Source organism: Sardina pilchardus, chromosome 16, assembly GCF_963854185.1.
Source record: "Sardina pilchardus chromosome 16, fSarPil1.1, whole genome shotgun sequence".
NCBI classification, from domain to species: domain Eukaryota; kingdom Metazoa; phylum Chordata; class Actinopteri; order Clupeiformes; family Clupeidae; genus Sardina; species Sardina pilchardus.
Genome location: NC_085009.1, coordinates 26,205,237 through 26,215,236, shown reverse-complemented (window position 1 = coordinate 26,215,236; position 10,000 = coordinate 26,205,237). Strand labels below are relative to the sequence as shown.

The window sequence follows — 10,000 nt, the reverse complement described above, 5'->3', positions numbered from 1 at the left end:
TGAGGGTACCCAGAGGCAGCTGGTAGTGTGTCGGCGCCAGGGTGAGAGTGGGCAGTACCAGACCCTGCTGCCCGACGCCTGCTCATCCGTGCCCCGACCCGGCACCGTACGGCCCTGTGCCAACGAGCCCTGCAAGAGTAAGACCAATCCATCTGATACACTAATCCATACATAATCTATACATTTTTAACCTATACACTAATCCATAGCGTATATAATCTATACATGTTTAACCTATACACTCATCTATAATGTAAATATATCTAATCCCTGCAAGAGTAAGACCTCCAACCCCCTCATCTAATATACAGCAATCCATATACAATATATGCGTTTAACCTATACACTCATCTTTAATGTAAATATATCTAATCCCTGCAAGAGTAAGACCTCCAGACCCCTCATCTAACCTAAACACGAATCCATATATTATCTATACATACATGTCTAACCTATATGCTCATCTAGAAATCTATATATTTCTAATCCTTGCCAGAGTAAGACCTCCAACCCCTCATCTAACCTATACACTAATCCAGTGGTTCTCAAACTGTTTTAGTTCATGAAGACAAAAGAATCACTTCAAATGATATATATTGAAAAATCTTTCAATTTAAACTAGCTTTTTGGTGGTACTTGGAGAGTCAGTTGTTCTCTGAGGTGGTTCTCATGGTGAAAAAAGAGAACCACTGCACTAATCCATATATAATCTATACATACATGTCTAATCTATATAAATATGTCTAAGCATTGCAAGACTAAGACCCCAACGCCCTCATATAATCTATATACATACAGTACATGTCTAATCTATACACCACACATTCTAGGCCTTCAGACTCTGAGTCCATTTTTTGTATACTTTGCCCAGCACGGGTAAGACCCCCAACCCCTTCATCTGATCTATACATTCCACACTCCATACAGCTCCTTCATCTGATCTATACATTCCACTCTCCATACAGCTCCTTCATCTGATCTATACTGTACATTCCACTCTCCATATACCTCCTTCGCACAGCAAGTCGGTTTGTTTTTGTTAGGGCGGTTCACACCAGGAGCGATAACTATAAAGATAGCTCTAGATGTTAGTGGCGTTGTCCTTATAGTGTATGTGTGGTTGTTGTCATTCATATTAAATGGGGTTTTATGCCGTCATTGTTAGAGTTATCATTCTTGGTGTGTGTGGCTCTTTACTCTGTCAAATACTGTGATTGGAAACCTCATTCACTGACACTGTATGCAAAGTGGGGAAAAAACACAGGAAATGGAACCCTTTCTGAAAACATCACTGATGAATGAAAGTTTTGGAAGAGGTGAATAACCTTCTGTGTTTGACACAACATGAGGTCGTAATTGTTGACGAGACATGATACAGACTCTGCGTGCGTTTGCCTGAAGCTTTTCCGTATTCGCTGATAAATGACCCGGTCTAATTACTGGACCATCCCCTCCTGACCCAGCGCAGCCTGACCCCAGCCTCACAGGCCTCACAAGATTGATACCTTCACTGATGGATGTAAGAATTGTCGCTTTGGACAAAAACATCAGCCAAATGCATCAGTCAGGAAGTCAGTGATGATAATCGCTTGCGGAGAGCACACAGGCAGCTGTGGACACCACTAACGTGAAGTATTTCTTATAACGACACCTCTAATGTATATTGTATTTCTTAACGCAACACCACTAACGTGAAGTTTTTCTTATAACGACACCTCTAATGTATATTGTATTTCTTAACGCAACACCACTAACGTGAAGTTTTTCTTATAACGACACCTCTAATGTATATTGTATTTCTTAACGCAACACCACTAACGTGAAGTATTTCTTATAACGACACCTCTAATGTATATTGTATTTCTTAATGCAACGCCACTAACGTGAAGTTGTTATTGTTCCAGTTCTCTTTAAGTCTCATCCTATACAGTATAGCTTTTATAAACCCTATCTTCCTTTGAGTCGATTTCTATACTAAGAGTGCTATGAACCCGATAGTCACATGTCTCTCTCTATGCTGAATCGGTTATAAACCTGTACCTTCATGCGAGTGGCTTTTCTATACTGCAACTCTTTCTCTGTCTGTGCGGAGACTGTTAGAAACCCTACAGTATGTTCACATGAGTGTCCTGCTATGCTGGGGCTGTTATAGACGTTACATTCCCTCCCTCATGCGTTCCCAGTCTCCTCGGCGGTGTGGTTAGTCGATCGCCTCATTCCAGGCCGACTGCCCTGATCCCTCAGGAGCAGTATTATTAACGCATAGATTATGTGTGTCTAATATCCGTCCGGTCGCTTGTGCACTCGGCTGTGCCGGGCTGATCCGCGTCCTGAGCCACTTGTTATCCTGACACCGGCGCGGTGGGCCAACAGCCTCCCTCGGAACTCGGACTATCAGTTTGGTATTTACTGGCTCGGGCCAGACAAGAGGGACAGGGGAGACCGCAGTAGGGAGAGAGATGTATACCGAGAGGGGTGTCTCTCTGTGTGTGTCTGTGTGTGTGTGTGTCTGTGTGTGTGCGCGTGCGTGTGTGTGTGTGTGTGTGTGTGTGCATGTTTGTAATATTTTTCCGAGAGGGTTTACAGCGCAGGCCACAGTGGAGTAAAGGTTCCAGCACACCGATTCTGACACGACCGCGACACACTCTGTGTCGCAGACTAAAGAACTATTCAGTTCTGTTTTTGTCTGTGCCGCTCGTTTAAACCCAGTGTTGATTAAATGCTTGTCAGTTCCGCACTGGTGAGCGCGGGCAAATGACAGAACGTGTCGGCGCCCTCTTCATGCGGTTCCGCTTATGTTTGCACAGTGCCCCAACAGATGCCAACAAACCCCAACATTCTAAAGTTGGCAGTTGGTGGTTGTAGTCTTCAGAGTGCTCAGAAAACCAACTTCCAGCACCCAACGGCCCAGACATTGATTAAAAACAACGACTTTTGGACACGTTAAACTCCAACTCAAACACCAGCAGGCACAAACTGACGGAACATTGACCCAAATGTTTGATGTTTATTGAGACAGTGTGCAGGCATCTTTAACTCTTTAACTGCCACAGACACACACACACACACACACACACACAGAAACACACACAGAAACACACACACATACACACAGAAACACACACACACACACACACACAGTGACCCATTCAGAGAGACACAGGCCCTGATGTGATTCAGAGGTGGTCATGGTCTGGCTCTGTGTCGGTCTATAACTGGGCTGTGAGTTGCACTCTGGGAAGAGCAGGGGAGCAGGACCAGGTGGAGGCGGCTGTGAGCTCAAGACTTGTCTCAGACACGCATGCATCCTCCCATGGCACACACACACACACACACACACACACACACACACTTGCATACCTGCTATGGAGATGGCCGTAGGATGACCGTGAACTGAAGATGTGTCTCGACCATTACAGTGTACTCCAGGACAAACACACACACACATGTACACTCACACACTCACGCACATATCCATACCTGGAGATGGAGACAGGTGTTAGCTCATGACCTGTCTCTAACATGGCAGCCTCCCAGTCGCACACACACACACACACACACAGAGATACACACACGCACCAGTGCTCAAACACTTGTACATACCTGGAGATGGAGATGGGTGTGAGCTCAAAACCTGTCTCTGACACGGCAGTCTCCTGACTGTATTGTCTCACACACACACACACACACACACACACACACACACACACACACACACACACACACACACACACACACACACACACACACACACACACACATACACACACACACACTTGCATACCTGCTATGTAGATGAACTCAAGACGTGTCTCTAACACTACAGCTGTGGACTCACAGATAAATAAACACACACACACACACACATGCACACGCACACGCTTGCAAATATGTTATGGGGATGAACTGAAAATGTGTCTATAACACCACAGCTGTGTACTCGCACAGATAAACACACACACACACACACACACACACACACACACACACACTTGCATACCTGCTATGTAGATGAACTCAAAACGTGTCTCTAACACTACAGCTGTGGACTCACACAGATGAACACACACACGCACACACACACACACACATACAGTACGCACACACGCTTGCATATATGTTTTGGGGATGAACTCAAAACGTTTCTCTAACACTACAGCTGTGGACTCACACAGATAAACACACACACCAGTACAGACCAGTACACATACCAATGCTTACACACACACACACACACACACACACACACACACACACACTTGCATACATGGCTATGGCTATAACAGTGAGGTCAGGACGTGTGTGTGTGTGTGTGTGTGTGTGTGTGTGTGTGTGTGTGTGTGTGTGTGTGTGTGTGTGTGTGTGTGTGTGTGTGTGTGTGTGTGTGTGTGTAGGGCTGCAGCTGTGCAGTGGAGTGGTGGAGTGCTCCAGTGTAGTGGTGAGAGAGGAGTGGAGGGAGCAGAGCACTCTCAGGCTAGACGTGGCAGTGTGTGTGTGTGTGTGTGTGTGTGTGTGTGTGTGTGTGTGAGGGCTCTCATGCTGTCCACGTGAGAGACAGACAGACACACACATACACATTACACACACACACACACACATACACACACACACACACACACACACACACACACACACACGCATATACAGTACACAAACTTGGGGACCAGACCAGCCCCAGTGCTGACCTCTGACCTCTCTGCCCTGCTCTGTCGTGTGTGTGTGTGTGTGTGTCTGCCCCCCTCACACAGGTCCCCCGGTGAAGCCGTCGGTGTCCCGTGCGGAGCCGAGCATCCTGGCCCAGCGCAAGGTTAGTGTGTGCTTCACCTCACTGTGTGTTCACTGTGTGTGTGTGTTAGGGTTGTTAATGAATAATCGAATATCGAATAATGTTTGTTAAGAATTTATTCGAATAAAATAAATGCCTAATGAATAATCGTTTTAGTCTCACGCAATATGAGAACTGCAACATTTTCCGGTATTTTGCGCGCATGACAAAAACAAGCAGAGATGAGGAAAAGTGCTGGACCTCTTCTTTATTTAGGGGCTCATGGGAACGGGGTACCTAGTAAAACGTAAGCAGGAAGTGTTGTGGTTAGAACAATGTGAAGTGCGAGAGTTAGAGAAGTGTGTGTTATGTTAATGAATGCGGGAGAACTGTTTTGTGAAGCATCTCCATGTTAAACGAAAAGAAGCCTATTAAACTGGTATTCCGAGACATCAAGCCTCTTAATTGTTTCATCACCAATATACAACTAGGATAACCCGTGTTTGAACGATTACCTCGCAAGCTGCCGGCAAGTGAAGTTAAAAGTGATAAGATAACGGGCCGACCGGCAAGGTAACAAAATGTTCATCCGACCATAAACAAAACCATCACCGGAGATGACCAGTGAGCGTTGCAATCGCTAGCCTACATGTTCAAATAGGACCTACGTCGGATGGCATAATGCCCTGTAAAATAAAGTTTACAATTTGTTGTAAACAACTTATTTCTTGATTTTTTAATATCATCGTTAATATCAATTGTGTGCGTGTTGGACATGTGGGACTGATGGGTGAGGGCAAATGTTTACACGGCTCTGAATGCCATGTGACGTCATGATTTAGCAAATAATCGATTAATTGTTCAATAACGTTATGATTAGTCGAACATAAAAATTCATCTAAAGTCCCAACCCTAGTGTGTGTGTGTGTGTGTGTGTGTGTGTGTGTGTTCTCTAATTCACGGATGGGATCAATGCAGAGACCAAACTCCTTGTATGCGCTAAGTCTACTGTTCTTGGCCAATAAGCCTGATTTGATTTGATTTGATTTGATTTGATTTGATCTGATCTGATCTGATTCGATTTGATTTGATTTGGTTGCAGGTGTACATCCAGTGGCGCAAGGGCCGCAAGCTGCACTTCCTGGTGGGCGGCTACGCTTACCTGCTGCCCTGGACCTCCGTGGTCATCCGCTGCCCCACTCGCCGCGTCCGCAAGGGGCACATCCGCTGGCTCAAGGACGGCCGGCCACTAGGGGGCGCCTCGTCAACGCCGTCAGTGTCGTCGTCGTCGTCTGGGACAGGGATGTCGCCATCGTCGTCGTTATCTCCGTCGTCGCTGCCCCCTGGTCCTGTTGCCGGGGCGACGGCCGCTCTGTTGCCGGGGCGACTGACCGTCTCACCGATGGGCTACATCCGTGTTCAGCAGGTGCAGGTGTCGGACGCTGGCGTATACACCTGTGTGGCGGGCCAGGCACAGGAGAGCTTCGTGCTGAAGGTGAGAGAGAGTGGAATTGAGCGCACACACACACAACACACACACACACACACACAACACACACACACACACACACATACTTCAAGTCAAGTCAAGTCAAGTCAAGTCCGGCGTCTACACCTGCGTGGCCGGTGAGCTTCGTGCTGAAGGTGATAGAAAGTGGAATTGAGCACGCACACACACACACACACACGCATGCACACACACATACTTCAAGTCAAGTCAAGTTTATATTTTATTTATGCCACATTTCATGCACAGAGGTCATTCAATGTGCTTTACATAAACACAACCAAACAGTAATAGCAGAATAAAAACATAGGTGACTGTACGTACATAGAGCTTCGTGCTCAAGGTGAGAGAATGTGGAATTATCATTATGTCCAATATTCTAATGTGGTTTAATGTTCTGCATTCGGCCCAATATTGTAATGTGCACTGTGGTTTAAAACTTTGTCTTTCTCACTAGTGGGTCACTTTGCACTGAAAGTATGATTCTAATGGCCCTGTATGATATCTGCACTGTTCGTCTAAACATGGATAATATAAGGCCCCAGGGTTAATGCGTCTGTTTGTGTCAACAACCATTGATTAGAGTAGACTGAGTGTGTCCTGTGTACAGACGAATTAAACTCTGCATCTTGATTCTAGCGTAAGGTAACCGTATACTGTACGGTGCTCAAGATGTAACATCATTTTGTACAATTGACCATTGTGAGGGAATTAACCAATAAGCCACTCGAGTCCGTAGTTTACGCTGATTTTAGAACAGGATTTTTTAGGCCTAAAACCCCCCTTAGCTGTTCTAAAATCAGAATGAATTACAGACTTGAGTAGTATATTGGTTAATTCCATCACTAAGTGTCAATTGTACGAGATTATGTTACATCTTGGGCACCGTATGGTTGGTTACCTTTGGTGACTGGATCTCTTGTTTCACTTTGGCAATATTTTCACCAACAAAAGGTCATCGGGAGTAAGAGGAAGCTGGCCGTGCCTCAGGGCAACCTCTGGTTGCCGGCCAACGGTGACCACGACGACGACGACCACAACGACGCCGGACGGGAGAAGAAGAACACCCAGCTGGCGGGAGGGGCGTCGTCGTCGACGGCGACGATGATGGCGGCGGCCACGGTGGTGTCGGAGGAGAAGGCCCGGGAGATGCGCGCGTCGCTGGGTCGCTATGACGCCCTGGTGCAGAGGCTGCTGGAGGCCAGGGAGCAGGGCAGCATCTCCAAGGAGCTCCTGGACCCTTCCGCCGAGGACGGAGGAGGAGGAGGAGGAGGAGGAGGAGGAGGAGGAGGAGGAGCCATGATCCTGGTGGCCGAGACGCAGGCGCTGGACGAGGCCTTGCGGAACCTGTCGGGCGGCCAGCACAAGGACTCGGTTCTGGCGCAGCTCTTCGGAGAACTCACGCCGCACAGCCACAACGGCGAGAACAACGAGTCCGCGCTGCAGCACCTCCACCCGCCGGAGGAACCGGACCAGAACTCCGAGACCTCCACCGCCTCCTCCTCCTCGTCCAGCGGGTCCACCGGGCCCTCGTCCGGATCCAGCTCTCACTCACACTCACACACACACACACACACACACACACTCCAGCAGCAGCAGCTGTTGCGCCGCACCGCGTCCTTCTCTACCGGGCCGCTCCGTAAGCCCACCCTCCACGTTCCGCACAGAACCGCCGGTTCCGGCTCCGGTACCGCGGCAGCGTCCACTCCTCTGGAGCCGGTGGCGTACGTGGGCGGCGGGCCGGTTCTGGTTCCGAGGAGGGCGATCCGTCTGCGGCTCAAGTGCCAGGCCCAGGGGAACCCGGAACCGGTCCTCACCTGGACCAAGGACGGGCACGAGCTGCAGGCCAGCAGCAGGTAAGGACGCACCTGGACGCACCTTTTACCTCAGGGGGGAGGGTCACTGCAAATGTGTGTGTGTGTGTGTGTGTGTGTGTGTGTAAGGTTTTGTGTGTGTGCTGGTCTGGTGTGCTGGTTTGGTGTGTGTGCGTGTGTGTAAACATGCGTATACTGTGTGCCTGCGTAAGCACTGATGTGTGTGCTGATATAAGTATAAGTATAAGTATATATTATTTTTTGATACCGTGAGGGAAATTCAGTCTCTGCATTTATCCCAATTCATGAATTAGTGAACACACACAGCACGCAGTGAATACATGGTGAGGTGAATCACACACTAATGCTGCCCAACAGCGGCGCTCAGGGAGCAGTGAGGGGTTGGGTGCCGTGTAGGTTAGGGGCCGTGGACTGGTTTGGGATTGAACCGGCAAGTCTCCGGTTACAAGTCCTAGCCCTAGGCCACGGCTGCCCCATAAACATGGTGTCTAATATGGTTTAATGGACATAAACATAAACAAAGTGTCTGCTCCGTATCTGTCCGTGACGATTTCACTCAGTTCGCCCCGGTCATCAGAGAGCAGGGATGCTGTAGGGAGAGCCAGTGGTGGGCAGCGCACGACTCAGCACTACCCAGGTATCTGCCTCCCATTCACACCTGCTTTACAGGTGATTAACTGAGCATGTGTCCAGGTGTCCACCATTAACACCTCAATCACAGGTGGACAGGTAACGCACTCTGAGTGCTGGTCTAGAGATTTCACTGGGATTTGAACCTGTGACCTTGGGAGCAGTAGTCTGTTGCTCTACCTGTTGAGCCATCGCATACCTGTGATCTCAGTAACTGGTGTGTGTGTATGTGTGTGTGTCCAGAGTAGGTCTTCTGCCAGACGTTTGTGTGTGTGTGTGTGTGTGTGTGTGTGTGTGTGTGTGTGTGTGTGTGTGTGTGTGTGTGTGTGTAACTGGTGTGTGTGTGTGTGTGTAACTGGTGTGTGTGTGTGTGTGTCCGTCCAGTGTAGGCCTTCTGCCAGACATGTGTGTGTGTGTGTGTGTGTGTGTGTAACTGGTGTGTGTGTGTATGTGTGTGTGTCCAGAGTAGGCCTTCTGCCAGACGTGTGTGTGTGTGTGTGTGTAACTGGTGTGTGTGTGTGTGTGTGTGTGTCCAGAGTAGGCCTTCTGCCAGACGGCTCGCTGCTCATCAGAAGCCCTGCAGACGCCGACGCTGGCCTCTACACTTGCTCCGCCCACAACCACATTGGCTCCGCCTCCCTCTCCTCAACGCTCCACATCACAGGTGTGTGTGTGTGTGTGTGTGTGTGTGTGTGTCACGCCTCCCTCTCCTCAATGCTGCACCTCACAGGTGTGTGTGTGTGTGTGTGTGTGTCACGCCTCCCTCTCCTCAACGCTCCACATCACAGGTGTGTGTGTGTGTGTGTGTGTGTGTGTGTGTGTGTGTTACGCCTCCCTCTCCTCAATGCTGCACATCACAGGTGTGTGTGTGTGTGTGTGTGTGTGTGTGTTACGCCTCCCTCTCCTCAATGCTGCACCTCACAGGTGTGTGTGTGTGTGTGTGTGTGTGTGTGTGTGTGTGTGTGTGTGTGTGTGTATGACGTCTCCCTCTCCTCAATGCTGCACCTCACAGGTGAGACATGGCCCACCCACCCAACCCCGCCGCAACCCAAAGCATTCTGGGAAAGATCCCTCTCCCTCAGACATTCACTGTCTCCATATTCTGCAGCAAGAGAAAGGTCCGCTGCAGCCAGAGTCATGCTCCCATCTGTTTATTTAAAGACCCTGACGTTTCGGCCCTGTGAGCCCTTCCTCAGACATGCCATGCTAAGTGAAACGACACCTATTCATTCTCATGGGGGTCACATGGCCACACTTGATTGA

At 48.9% G+C, this 10,000-nt stretch overlaps 1 protein-coding gene and 1 non-coding gene across 2 annotated transcripts in view; one reads left to right on the top strand and one right to left on the bottom strand.

Moving 5' to 3' along the window:
• Positions 1–10,000, top strand: part of LOC134059619 (ADAMTS-like protein 1) — a 78,788-nt gene that overhangs the window by 57,990 nt on the left and 10,798 nt on the right. Inside the window, exons 17-24 of the mRNA XM_062516062.1 lie at positions 14–137; positions 4,749–4,807; positions 5,868–6,034; positions 6,149–6,260; positions 7,227–7,472; positions 7,596–7,766; positions 7,845–8,128; positions 9,274–9,401. Coding sequence (XP_062372046.1) covers positions 14–137; positions 4,749–4,807; positions 5,868–6,034; positions 6,149–6,260; positions 7,227–7,472; positions 7,596–7,766; positions 7,845–8,128; positions 9,274–9,401 — 1,291 coding nt within the window. The remainder of the gene's footprint in view (positions 1–13; positions 138–4,748; positions 4,808–5,867; positions 6,035–6,148; positions 6,261–7,226; positions 7,473–7,595; positions 7,767–7,844; positions 8,129–9,273; positions 9,402–10,000) is intronic.
• LOC134060734 (small Cajal body-specific RNA 8) lies at positions 8,628–8,758 on the bottom strand. The gene has a single exon (XR_009935337.1). It is a non-coding gene; the product is annotated as a small Cajal body-specific RNA 8 (non-coding RNA).